The following is a 14,399-nucleotide window of genomic DNA, read 5'->3' on the forward strand; positions in this document are numbered from 1 at the left end:
TACAGACAGGTCCAGAAGGACGAGGAGGGATAGTTTACCTTTGTCAAAGAATTACATAGAATGTACAGCACAGAAACAGGCCATTTGGCCCAACTGTCTCCATCTAACCCTATCAGCTTATCCTGGTGTGAAGTACCATTAGATGGATGCTTTGTATATTCTGAGTTGCCTAAGCTAGTTTAAAATTCCTCCATTACTCCTTCATTTCTTCCTCCACAAAAAACAGATACAGGGGAATTCGCAATGGGAAACACATTGTGCAATTGGCTTGGGACGGGGGCGCGGGTTGGGTGAAATAAATAATATCACCGGAACAAAAGGCACAAAGATAGCTAGTAAAGCAGTTCTCAACAACAATAGGAAAAAAAAACACACAAATCACCTGAGAAATATGCTCTTCAAAATCACTTCCACCTTTTCTATAGTATTTAACAACCTTTGATATCCAGGCACGGCAGGACACAAAACAGAACGAATGAGATCACTATTTCACAACCACTTTATTTGACTGCGACTTCCCATTTTAGGATACGCACTTCTACTTTCCATGATAGCAGGAAATGGGTTGGGCAAAAGTGGCCAGGCGTAATGGGTCCCCTGCCCTGCCAACTGACAGCCATTTAAAAATCAGCCAGCATAACATGGCAAAACTAGACCACATGGAAAGTTAGCAACTCCTGCCAGCCATCTGAAAAGGCACTGGTCGAAGTGTGGGAGCATCTGCCCTCCTAGTAGTTGAAGCTTAAATTCCAAGTAAACCAAATGCACCATGAAACAATTAATTAAAATGTAGGGGCTGAATTTACTCGGTCACTTCAGTGGTACAGCCAGAAACTCCACTTCAACCAGGATATGCCTCTGCCTGCTCTAACAAAGCCGGTGCAGAGGGAGTAGGGCTGGGACTGCTGGCGTTGGAAGTTCCTACTTCCCTGGCTCTACTGCCATCTGACACGTTAGCAGGCCAGTATGCATGTCAGTTCTCCCCCCCCTCCCTCCCCACCCCCTGTACCTTTTCCCCAAGATATCTTCCCCCACCCTCTCCAACAGCATGGGACTGGCCAGTGTCTAACATACACCCATAGTGGCACAGGTACCAGGCTGGTGCAATCCTGGCATAATTGCTGGGATTGTGACCCGAGGATTTCCAGGCCCACTGAATTGAAAGAAACGGACGCATCAGTGAAAAATATCCCAATCTAAAGAGGCCTCAATATGTCAACATTACAGAACCTGAATCAGCCATGATTCTTCATAGTCAAGGTGAGGAGTTTTGGCTAACAAAGAGCACAAGAAAATGATTCTGCAGATAAAATATTTGAACATTATTTGGTTGGATATGTACTTGTAGTAATTAAATGTAGCAAGTGTAAGAACTAAACAACAACTTATATTTATATAGCGCCTTTAACGTAGTGAAACGTCCCAAGGCGCTTCACAGGAATATTATGAGATTTAAAAAAATTGACATCGAGCCGCTCAAGGAGAAATTAGGGCAGATTGGTCAAAGAGGTGCATTTTAAGGAGCGTCTTCAATGACAAAAGAGAGGCGGAGAGGTTTAGGCAGGGAATTTCAGAGCTTAGGGCCTTGGCAACAGAAGGCACGGCCACCAATGGTTGAGCAATTATAATCTGGGAATCTCAAGAGGGCAGAATTAGAGGAGCGCAGACATCTCTGGGCGGGGGGGTTGTGGGGCTGGAAGAGATTAGAAATAGGGAGGGATATGAAAACAAGGATGAGAATTTTGAAATGAAGGCATTGCTTAACCGGGAGCCAATGTAGGTCAGCGAGACTTGGTGCGAGTCAGGACACGGGCAGCCGATGTTTTGGATCACCTCTTGGTTACGTAGGGTAGAATGTGGGAGACCAGCCAGGAGTGCGTTGGAATAGTCAAGTCTAGAGATAACAAAGGCATGGATGAGGGCTTCAGCAGCAGATAAGCTGAGGCAAGGGTGGAGATGTGCGATGTTACGGAGGTGGAAATAAGCGGTCTGAGTTATGCTGCGGATATGTGGTCGAAAACACATTTCAGGGTCAAATATGACACCAAGGTTACATGATGAATCCCACTCCTATGGAAAATCAAGGTTAAAAAGGCTACATAAGCTAGTCTGAAGTTCTCCCTTACTCAGTTTATTACATGCCAACTGTATATTCTTGAATTCATTTCTCCCCCCTCCACCTCCCCAGCAGTTTTGTCTCCTCTTGTGTTATCCCTTATCCCCGGCTCCCTCTGTTCCTTCACCAGCATCCCCTCCACCCACTTTGTGCTCTCTTTTCCTATCTACATACATGGAATGCTGTAGAAATGCAAGTCCTTGAAGAATCCCTCTTGCACTTTTTTGCATGTTATTTTCCAATCACAATGGGGCAGAAATCATGGCCTCCCCAGGTCCGTACGGACCCGGGAAGGCATCGCAAATGCCGGTTTCCGGCGCACAATGCACATGCGCCAAAAAACAGCTTTTCCAATCTGTCAAGCTCTGGCTTGACAGATCCTCCATATCCCCACAGCCAGGACATCCGCATGGGCAAGATTGTGGTATTTTCCCAACTCTTGCCCAGCGAATGTCCTAGAAACTATTGCGTCTCGTACTTTTACCAGCGTAAGTATTTGAAAACATACAAAAACATATAAAAATAGAATATAAAATACACTTTAAAAAAAAACGTGCTCATTAAGGTAAGTTTATTTTTAACCCCAATTACAAAACTTTTTTTTAAAATCGGGAAAATATATATTTTTTGTAAGACATTTATTAACTTTAATTTCAATTAATTTTAATTATGTGAGGTGTGTTTTTTTTCCCTCATTAATAGCAATGAGAACGTGTAGATACGGAGTTCTCATTGCTGTTAATGGGAATACTTTACCTGATTGGTTGTGCAGTCACACGTGACTGCAGCGTCTGCGTTGGAACCTGGAGGACGGGAGTGCACTTCGTAAGGCGGCAAGAGAAGGCCTCCCCACCGGAATCCCCGGGACCTCCGGATAGATTCGTAAATTCCGACCAGAATTTCAGGGTCAATATATTCTGTGTATGGAACTTACTGAATACAGTAAAACAGGTCTCTATTGAGGACTCTGTTTGAACTCAAGGCAGCATTCCAAACAGAAAAATATTGACACCTTAATTGTGTTTTGTTCAAATTTTATGCCCATGCAAAGGGACAACTGCTTAATATATGAAGGATTGTAATTTCTTTTTAATAGTTCACTGTCCAAAATATTTGACCTGTGTGGTCTTGTATTACAACCTTGGTTATTCTGTGTGGTCATGTTTGCGCTGTTTGATGCTAATTAATTATCAGTATTGCAAATATATTATTTTACAGTTCATCAATCTCCATATCTTTATACTGGGTAATAGTTGGGGGATTAGAGACAGTAATCCCATCGAAGAGTTCAGTCAATCATCAAATGTCTCAAGTTATGTTTATGAATTTATTTCCTTTGAATTAGTTTATTCTTATTCAGTGTTAAATTGAGAGAGATTAAATGATGCTAGGTCTTTGCGGCCGTGTTTGGAAATAGACATTGGAAGCACAAACTGTTGTGCACTAGTGGGTATAGGATGCAGATTTTTGTCTCTGCCTTTTTTCTTCTTCCACCCACCAAAATCTGATGAGTTGATGTGGTGCCGAGCGGATGTGAATCGATTTTCCACAGGAGTGTGATTCACCATGGACTGTAAGAGCCCACCTCCTAATGACTGTTCATAACTTGTGATTGACGGAAGATTGGTAGCAGATTTTTATCAACCTGGTCGGGGAAAGGGGAAAAAAAATAATTGACCAAAACATTATATTGGTTGTGCCAGTGAGTTAGGAATCCATCCATTATATTTCATTAACAAGATTGAGCAATCTTGAACAAGAACCAACAGGGAGATTTATTTTTATGCAGCAAGTTATGATCTGGAATGCACTGTCTGAAGGATATTTGAAAAGAAAATTTTGCATGGGAATGAGCAGTGGAGTCATCATCATAGGCAGTCCCTCAAAGCAAGGATGACTTGCTTCCACGCCAAAAAGGGATGAGTTCACAGGTGTTTCAATGTTCCAGATCCCGAACTAATATCCAGATCCCAAACTACATCTTAAAGGGTGGAAGATGCCTGTGCGTGGATTTTTTTAATGTGTGGTGGCCGTTGCACACCAACCATCACACGGGCTTGACAAGAGCTAGGTCTTGGTCCAGTGGCAAGGATTATCCAAGATGACTGCAGACCAGCTCTGCTGCACGGACCTAGCGCGCACACATATCGCAGTGTGGGCCGGACCGTGCTGCCCCTGGGCCCTCGCCTCTTCTGAGCCCCAAACTCGCGCCTCTCCTGGGCCCCGGTCACTTCCATCTACAAACTCTTGCCACTCCTTCGTCCCTCCTGCTGTGCCTGCCCGCACTGCAATCAGCGTGCAGCGGCATGCCACTGCAGGGAGCAGCGCGTGCTGCTGCAGGAAGGCGACGGCTGATCGCAGTGGAGTGGGACTAATTGGTTAGCTCTTTCAAAGTGCTGACACAGGCATGACGAGCCAAATGGCCTCCTGTGCTGTAAGAGTCTATGATTCTATGTCTGTTGCCCTGGTATCTATAAAGGAAGAACAGTATGTTCGATTGGCTGGAGGTACATAGACATTAGGTGTGGTGTTAGTTCACGAGGGGCATCCAAAGCTGCACATAGTAGTATTAACTGTGTGCCAAATGTAGCCGAACAAGCATTTTATACACATTTATCCTTTTCTTTGTACTGTATGCTCTTATTTATAAAATCCAGAATGCTCTTACCCTTTTTGATTACTTTACCTACCTGCACTTTCAGGGAATTTTGTATTTGAACCTCTAGATCTCCCTGTTTGGAACAGTCTTTTCATTGAATTTTTCCTCTCAAAAATACCTCCACCGTAGCCACATAAAATTGCATCTTCCACCTGTCTGCCCATTCACAAAGCTGTTTGTCTTCCTGCAGCCTCTTAAGTCCCTTGCCAAACCTTCTAATTGTGTGTCGTCAACAATTATTTTTATAGAACATTTATAATAGAATTCTTTGTTCAATATCTATATAGATTTTGTCCCACAAGCTAATCACATGACCATTAATCCATTATTGTTCACATGGCTATGCAGGGCCAATTCTCTCCTTCCCTGCTCCCAGACTCTCAGCCTGTCTATCACTCTAGCCAAATCTCTACTTCCCACACCTTGGTGCCCATATCACTCCCTCAAGAGAATGCAACGGAATGATGCACACCTCAGCCCACTGCTCCTACGTAGAGTTGAGATCATTTCTGTGGCTGCTAGAGGTGTAGAACACTAACTCTGCCTCCAGATCTCAATGGCAGGTGAGCAGAAAAGGAAAGAGTGACAGACATAGAGAGAGAGAGAGACAGACTTTACCGGAGAGAGGAGGAGACGAAGAGTAGAATACAAGCAGAGAGTCTGTTGTATACCAACCAGAGCAAATAAGAGAGACACACTCTGGTGCCAATCTCCTTACTAATGAGACATACCAGCATATTTGTACTGTATGATTGATAATGTAAGACATGTTGAAATGTTATTTTTGGATTAGGTATGCAGTTTTGTTCAAGAACTTTCAATATATACAGATAATAAATTCCATGTTTTCATTATTTAAATCCCACCTGGTCGTAGACCACTTGTTTAAAGGTAGAAGAGAGTGAACGCTCAGTGGAATGTTTACTAGCTGATGTACAACGACTCAGGGAGACGGTATCGGAGAAGAAAAGGCTACGCATGCTCATTCCAGGTAGGAACTGTCCGTACTGGCAGAAATACATTTATTCTCGGACACCGTATCTTTTTTAAATGTAGAATTGGAGTTAAGTTAACTTAATGACATAACTTGATGACTTCAAAAAGAAGTTTAGGATGAGAAACCTGAAGCCGAAACTAAAGTTCCAGATAGTATAGAATGTGGTTTGCCCAGAGCAGGGGTAATGCCGTGTACTCAGATTATCACTCGAACACTAGAATTTCATGGCTCATTTACAGCTGTCTGTTTTCAAATATAAGGAGTTCACAAAGGAACGTCCTTTGCGCATTTTTGCAGGAAATTTTAAAGCTATTAAGGATAAATATTTTACACTGTAATAACCTTCACATGGGCTGCCCATTAAGATATTGTAGGACAGTGTAAGATGGTCATGGGGCATACCTTTACTTACATATTATTTATAATGAATTTGAAAAATTATTAACCCAATATTTAATAAACTATCCTTGCATTAAGCAGGATGCAGGTTTGGTCACTTATCTATGGTAAGTTAACTAGTCTAAGCCAGGGTGACATTGGGGCTACTACTGTTAATTTCAGCACCCCCAAATAAAGGAGGAGAAAAATCGGGCATAGTCCTGATCGCTACTCAACAACCTTTCTTGGCAATGCATGTGATCGTAGATGGACACAAAGTCAGAATTAGCTCTAATGGGTCGACACGATCAAGTAGCTTGCCAATACTCCGGTATGAAGAGTGACCACTTGGGGTAAGGTATCCAGACTGCAACTTGGCATGATTTGGGGCTTCCAGGGGAAGGTGAAAGATACAATTTTAATTTTCAGCCTAACTATAATAGATTAAAAACACGCATCAATACACAATTCCTGTCAACTTTCCCATTATAAATTCCTATGTCCATATTTATAATTGAAACTATTCATGTCAACTTGTCATTCTGTAATTATACACTTCTGCCACTGGAGGTGCTGCAGAACCACCATTGTCAGGTGGTCGCAAATCCAACATGACAAGTTTACATCAGTTTCTATTATGGGAATAGGAATTTAGAATGGATATGTAAAAACAAGGACAGAATTTTTGTCTTTAAAATGGAGAATGAATGATGTCTGCATGCTTTGGTCCCATTATCCCCCACCCTCCGACCCTGCTTCACCTGAAGACTACACTTAGTCTTGACTCGTTGTGTGCAACGACATGAGAGATTGATTCGTATAGTATGAAAGTTGATTTCTATTTTAGTGTCCTTATGCACAATTACTGCACACCACTAGTACAAGGTACTGCTGGTCAAATCTTTTTCCTATCCATTTATAAATTGCTGGAAATTTATGCAGTACCAAGTGGCTCCTTAACTTGAACTACATTTTCCATAGTGTTCTACAAGTGAAGCAGCAGCACCACAATATAAGTGTGGCTTACTGTTCCTTCGTTATCCTATAACTGATATAAGTACAGAGACAATAATAATAAAAACAGAAAATGCTGGAAATCTCAGCGGGTCAGGCAGCATCTGTGGAGAGAAACAGAGTTAACGTTTCAGGTCGTTGACCCTTCATCAGAACTGACGAAAGTTCAAAATTACAAATTCTTAAGAAGCACTGAAAGGGGGAGGGGAGGATAGAACAAGAGGGAAGGGTTGTGATAGGGTGGAAGACAGGAGAGATTTGAGAGACAAAAGGGATGATGGGCCAACTTGAGATGGTAATGGCAGAAGTTAGAGAAAGATGAGTCTAGTATTCACTGGAATTTAGAAGAATGAGAGGGGATCTCATAGAATCATATAAAATTCTGACGGGATTGGACAGGTTAGATACAGGAAAAATGTTCCCAATGTTGGGGAAGTCCAGATCCAGGGGTCACAGTTTAAGGATAAGGGGTAAGCCATTTAGGATCGAGATGAGGAGAAACTTCTTCACTCAGAGAGTTGTGAACCTGTGGAATTCTCTACCACAGAAAGTTGTTGAGGCCAGTTCATTAGATATATTCAAAAAGGATTTAGATGTGGTCCTTACGGCTAAAGGGATCAAGGGGTATGGAGAGAAAGCAGGAATGGGGTACTGAAGTTGCATGATCAGCCATGATCATATTAAATGGTGGTGCAGGCTCGAAGGGCCGAATGGCCTGCTCCTGCACCTATTTTCTATGTTTCTATCAAAGGGTGTGAATGCCCATTTTGTTTTTATTTTTTTTTAAACCCCCCCCCGATCTTATGTATTTTGCCCATGACAGCTGGTGGTGATTCTGCCATTCACACCCTATCCAGACTCATCTTTCTCTAACTTCTACCATTACAATCTCAAGTTTGCCCATTATCCCTTTTGTCTCGCAAATCTCTCCTGTCTTCCACCCTATCACAGACCTTCCCTTTTGTTCTATCCTCCCCTCCCCCTTTCAGTGCTCCTTAAGAAACTGTAATTTTGAACTTTCGCCAGTTCTGACGGAAGGGTCATTGACCCGAAACGTTAACTCTTTCTCTCCACAGATGCGGCCTGACCCGCTGAGATTTCCAGCATTTTCTGTTTCTATTTCAGATTCCAGCATCCGCAGTATTTTGATTTTGTACAAGTACAGAGACATTTTGTATGTTAACTTTCTCTGCTTTTTTTAAAAATATAGGAGAGAGACAGAAGCCTGACCTTGTGGAAAAGAACATACACCTGTGTCAGGCTTTGAAGAAAGCTTTCCCGAACTCCAAACTTTTACAGGCTGTGTCAATTACAAGAAAGGGTCAAGTTCTGCCGGTTCAGTGTTACAGTGAGGATACTAGGATGAACGTAAAGGACACTCCCACTCGGGTCTCTGCAAAAAGTACCCATACATTGCCCTCCGAGAGGGCTAACGCTTCAGGGAATACATGTAAACGGAAGGCAAAAAACTGTCTCAATCGCCTAAAAAGGAATAAGATACGGAAAACAATTTTCCCGCAGGCCAGGAGGTCAGCAAGTAGAGACAGTGATGGCAGTGAAAATGAATCCATGATCAGACTGACTGAGTCAGAGAATGAAGGAGATGTGCCGGATCAGTACACCAATGATGTGGCACCTTCAACTTCACCAACATTCTGAACATTCCAAACACTCAGACCTGAAATGTAATAAAGCAATCCCCTACTTGAGAAATGCAAAGTGCCAAATCTTTTTCCACACATGTATTGAAAAGGATGCTAGCCTTTCTTCAAATGGAAAGCATGTTGCGCCTTGAGGAGAAGGAAAGGCAAGTACTTTGGTTTTTTTTTTAAAATCAATCACGGTGACTTCTTCACCTTGTCTGAGCTATCCGACAGCAATACTGGAGGCATAAACAATAATTTAAATTGTTTGCAGAATCAATGCACCTATGATGGGGAGATTTGAAGAATGGTTTGAAACACTGTCTTTTTACTACTCGTGCCTAGGATTGAATCCGACTTCAAACTAGAGAGATTAAATCTCTCTCTTCTTTCCCACCCGTAGCTTTTGAAAAGCATTTTTTTTTTGGTGCTCCTTTTTACGTTCTGCTACTTTGGCACCCACTTTTACTACTGTGCACTCCAGACAACCCACAATAAACTTCTCAGTAGGCCCCTAAATAGGAGAGTCTTGCTGAGTGGTCATCTAAGACCAGTGGGTAACTTCTTTCATGCTCAGACAGTGGGGACACAAAACAGTAGTACTTCACCCATGCTGCTGATTAAAGTTCCAGTGCACACGAGTCTGGGAACCAAGTTACAGATTGGAAGAGCTGAGTGGGAAGGGCTTGGAAGAGCTGACCAGCAGATGAAAACCTAGAAGGTTTTTTTTTAAGTTTACAGAGCTATCGTGCAAAATAACAATATTTTTACTGCAAAAAAAACTGTTCGTGTTTAGTACAACTGCAAACAACCTAATCTCAGGCTAATTCCCAAATGTGAACACTGGCCATAATTCCATACTGACTCAACATCTCTTTCAAAGGCTATAAGAATGGCTGCTGATGGAAGATGGTGTTCTGAAGTTAGGCTTAAGGACGTTGTTCGTTGCGAAGTGCTCACTGCTGGCTCATTCCAAGGCGCTTCACAAGTGTAATCAGACAAAAATCGATACTGAGCCAAAGAAGGAGATATAAGACAGGTGACCAAAAGCTATGTGAAAGAGGTGGGTTTTAAGGGGAGAAATTGAATATTGGGAAGACTGAAGCCATTGTTTTCAGTCCCCGCCACAAACTCCGTTCCCTAGACACTGATTCCAGCCCTCTCCCCAACTCCTGTTTGAGGCTGAAACAGATTGTTCGCAACCTTGGTATCATATTTGACCCTAAAATTAGCTTTCGACCACGTATTCTGAGCATAAGACCGCCTATTTCCACCTCTATAACATCGCCCATCTCTGCTCTTGCCTCAGCTCATCCTCTGCTGAAGCTCTCATCCATGCTTTTGTTACTTCTAGACTTGACTATTCCAGCGCACTCCTAGCTGGCCTCCCACATTCTACCCTATGTAAACTAGAGGTGATCCAAAACTCAGCTGCCTGTGTCCTAACTTACACCAAGTCCCTCTCACTCATCACCCCTGTGCTCGCTAACCAACATTGGCTTCCGGTTAAGCAACGCCTTGATTTCAAAATTCTCATTCTTATTTTCAAATCCCTCCATGGCCTTGTCCCTCCCTATCTCTGTAATCTCCTCCAGTCCCACAATCCCCTCAGAGATGTCTGTGCTCCGCTAATTCTGCCCTCCTGAGCATCCCTGATTGTAATCACTCAACCATTGGTGGCCGTGCCGTTTTATTACCTGGGCCCCAAGCTCTGGAACTCCCTGCCTAAACCTATCCAACCTCTCTTTCAAGACGCTCCTTAAAATCTACCTCTTTGACCAAGCTTTTGGTCACCTGCGCTAATTTCTACTTGTGCGCCTTGGTTTCAAATTTATTATCTCATAATACTGCTGTGAAGTGCCTTGGGACATTTCACTGCGTTAAAGGCACTATATAAATACAAGTTGTAATTTCAAACAAGCTACTGGGTGGAACATAGTATTGGAAGATGGTGTGGACAGGTTGGACTAACTGTTGTCTGCAGTGCATTGTGCACATGACAATACCAGTAGTATCTGCAGAGGAGACCTCATTACTTAGGCCATGGGCACAGTGAGGACATCGTTTATGAATGCTTTCCATTGCTTGTATAGAAGCTTAGAGGTCCAAATTCCAAGATTTCAACTCGCGTGGAGAAGCTTTGCAGGCAAGAGGAGTACTGAGACCTCATAGAAGGTCACTGTTCTATGTTCATTTGGATCAGCGGAGGCTAGAGGCATCCCCAGCAGTATGTGCGGAGCGGCACAGGTAGGAGAAGCAGTACTGTACTATGAAAGCCCTGCACGTCATTCCTAAAAGCAATAATTGTCCAGCAAAGGAGATCCCTGATGGATAAAGGTCCATCATAGTTGGTTATTAGTAGATATAAGTGGCAGTCCTTTACCCTCTACTGTTTGTACATAGAAACAGGCCATTTAGTCCCTATTGTTCCTCCATTCTGATGGATCATAGCTAGTCTGTCCTTCAACTCCTTTGATACCCTTACCTAATAGTAACCTGTCCATCTCAATCTTGAAAATTTCAATTGACCCAGCATCCAGTCTTTGGGGTGGAGAATTCTAAATTCCACTGTGGGCAAAAGTGCTTCCTGATTTCACTCCTTTATGGCTTACTTCTAATTTTAAGATTGTATCCCCTTGTTTTGGATTCCCCTATCAGAGGAAATAGCTACTCTATCTGTATCTACCCTATTGAATCCATTAATCATTTAACCCCAATTAGATCACCTGTCATCCTTCTGAACTTAAGGGAATACAAGCCAAGTTTATGCTACCTGTCATAATTATATCATTCTGGTGAATCTGCACTGTACTCCCTCCAAGATCAGTGTATCCTTCCAGAGGTGTGGCACTTAAAACTGCATGTCGTACTCCATAAGCGATTTGACTGGCTCTGTACAACTGAAGCCTCACTTTTGAATTCCAACCCTCTTGAGATATAGGCCAAAATTCTATTGGCCTTTTTAATTATTTGTACCTGTGGATTAGTTTTGCATGATATGTACGTGGACACTTAAATCACTGTGCTCCACAGTTCCTAGTTGCTCACCATTTTGAAAATATTCCAATTTATCTTTCTTGGATCCAATATAAATGGCCTTGCAATTTCCACATTGAACTGCAGCTTCCATAGTTATGCCATTTATTCTGTCTATGTCCCTTTGTGACCTCCTGCTCCCATCTACATAACTTACTGCTTGCTAACTTTGTCTCATCAGCAAACTTGGAATTATAACTCTCTCTTTCATCCAAGTCATTGGTACATGAGACCCCACTACAGATCCCTGTGGAACACCACTTGGCACATTCCTCCAAACAGAGAACTTTCCCTACTCTGTCTCCTATCTCCCAACCAATTAGCAAGTATCAGAAGGAATTTCATGACATACAATGCAGCAGCAAAACATAAGCTTCATTGATGTCACTGTTCTGTCAGATGCGTTTTGAAAAGGATGTTGCCAGAGTGCCATGTTCATGTACATCACTTGGCCATGCCCCGAATCCAACTACTTTGGGAAGCAACCTGGGCTGTCAAACGTTATGACCAGCACCAACAATCCTTCAAGCTCACCTAGGTTTATGCACTGAGATGTTACCCGACATGCAGAGACGAACAAAAATGGTCACTGCTAGCAGTACCAAGCATTGTGGACTCCCAAACAAGTTCTCTCCCACAAAATATCTTTGCAGAGGGTGGGGCAGGTGGTTACCGGACAATAATTGGTCCCTAACTGCAGAAAATGTCTACCCCAAAAAACAGGAAAGGTTAGGATTACCTTCGTGTCGGGCCTCTTGCCGCACCTGTGTTTGCCCTGATCCTGTGAAACTACAAGTGCCCTCCTGTAAATGCTGTGTTGAAAATATATACTGCTGTATCAATGTTAAAACCAGTGTGCACATTTACTCTCTCTCAAAAAATATTAAACATTTATACTTTGGCTGTTACATGTTTAGCCATTCAATTTATAGTCTGTTTATTTGTAATGGTTGTCTTCTTGCAATTTTTTCCCTTACATCTTAAGACACTTGACTGTCCCTGGACATCATGAACCAGTTGGTGCATCTCAGTCATAGTCTCTGTTGTGCCGAAATAGATGACTCTACTGTGGTAATACCTACTGTGACTTGAAACCCCCCCATACCTGCAACATTTCCAAGCACCCTCCTCCACCATGATATTCGTGGTAGTGAAATCTAAACCCATACGTGTGGTCAGACAACTCGAGTACTGTTCACTGCTCACTAATAATTCAAATCCCTACTTATCTACTACTTAAGCAACATTAATGTAGCTGTTGCAAGTCACGTGTCTTTGTGGGAAAAAAAAGAGCATGGTTGTAAACGTGGTCTTATATTTATTTTACTCATTTGAAGAATGACAATTAATTACATCCAAGGGGGTAAGCTCATGATCTTCATTTGTTACACTTCATATTATTGGAGACAGGATAGAAAGATTACAGCCCTACAGCCAGTCATTGACAATATGGCTTGAACCGATTGAGAATCATAATTATGTGGGTTTCTTAGTGTAGCAGCTCCAGCTTTAACTCCATATAGAATGTGGTTGTGAAGTTCTAATTAGACAAGGACTCTTAAGTATGTGAGGTGTTAAGTTTAAAGAATTACTATTCCAGAACCTCTCACGGAAACGTGATAGTAATTGACCTGCGGCATTTATACTTCCCTTCGCCCTTACAAAATACCTGACATTTCAACAGTGACAATTTTATTCAGTTAGAAGACAACATGGGCTTGTTAATTACAAGAAATCTAGTTTGAGCTAAACAAGATTTAGCAATTCTAGTTCAGTTTCAGACTTTTTCTTAAGAACTTTCATTCCTGGCAGATCTTCTAAGCTACATGACCTGCACCAGGTGGTGATTATGAAGAAGCTTTTTAACCAAACCAGTCGTTTAAATACTCATTCATGACCTACAGGTTATTTCTCATTTCTACAGTGAACAGTGGCTGAATTTTAAATAAATGTCTATAGATTTTACAGTTTGGAAGTCATCTTGAAGGACCAAGGAGGCACAGTAAGTCATGTGGATGGGGGGGGAGGAGGAAGTTACAAAGGGACACAGACAGGTCAATGAGTGGGCAAACTGAATTCAATGTGGGAAAGTGTGAGTTATCTACTTTCCATCTGAGAAAGAAAGCAGAATATTTTCTAAATGGTGAGAAGACTTGGAATTGTGGCACAGCAAAGGTGTGTCCATGTACATAATACTAAAAGCTAGCCGGATTGCATTATTGGTTTATATTCCCTTGAATTTAGACAGGTGAGAGGGGAAAATAGGTGTTTAAAATTAAGGGATTTGACGATAAATGCAGAGGAGCTATTTCTTCAGTTGGGGAATCCAGAACAAGAGTGCATAATAAAATTAGCTAGGCCGGTTAGAAGTGAAATCAGAAAGCACTTTTTCATAAAGGGTAGTGGAAATCTGGAACCCAATACCTCAAAAGGTTGTGGCAATTGAAATTTTCAAAACTAAGATCGCTAATTTTTTGTTCATAAGAGTATCCGGATATGGAGCAAAAGTGGGTAAATGTATTTATGGTACAGATCATTCATGGTCTAATTGAATTG

General features: G+C 42.1%; 1 protein-coding gene across 1 annotated transcript in view; it reads left to right on the plus strand.

Moving 5' to 3' along the window:
• The window catches only part of abraxas1 (abraxas 1, BRCA1 A complex subunit), a 34,789-nt gene extending 22,045 nt beyond the window's left edge, over positions 1–12,744 (plus strand). The window contains exons 8-9 of the mRNA XM_070872386.1: positions 5,652–5,766; positions 8,375–12,744. Of these exons, the coding sequence (XP_070728487.1) occupies positions 5,652–5,766; positions 8,375–8,823 (564 nt within the window). The 3' untranslated portion in view covers positions 8,824–12,744. The remainder of the gene's footprint in view (positions 1–5,651; positions 5,767–8,374) is intronic.
• Positions 12,745–14,399: the final 1,655 nt, after the last annotated feature.

Source organism: Pristiophorus japonicus, chromosome 2 (genome assembly GCF_044704955.1).
Source record: "Pristiophorus japonicus isolate sPriJap1 chromosome 2, sPriJap1.hap1, whole genome shotgun sequence".
NCBI classification, from domain to species: Eukaryota; Metazoa; Chordata; class Chondrichthyes; family Pristiophoridae; genus Pristiophorus; species Pristiophorus japonicus.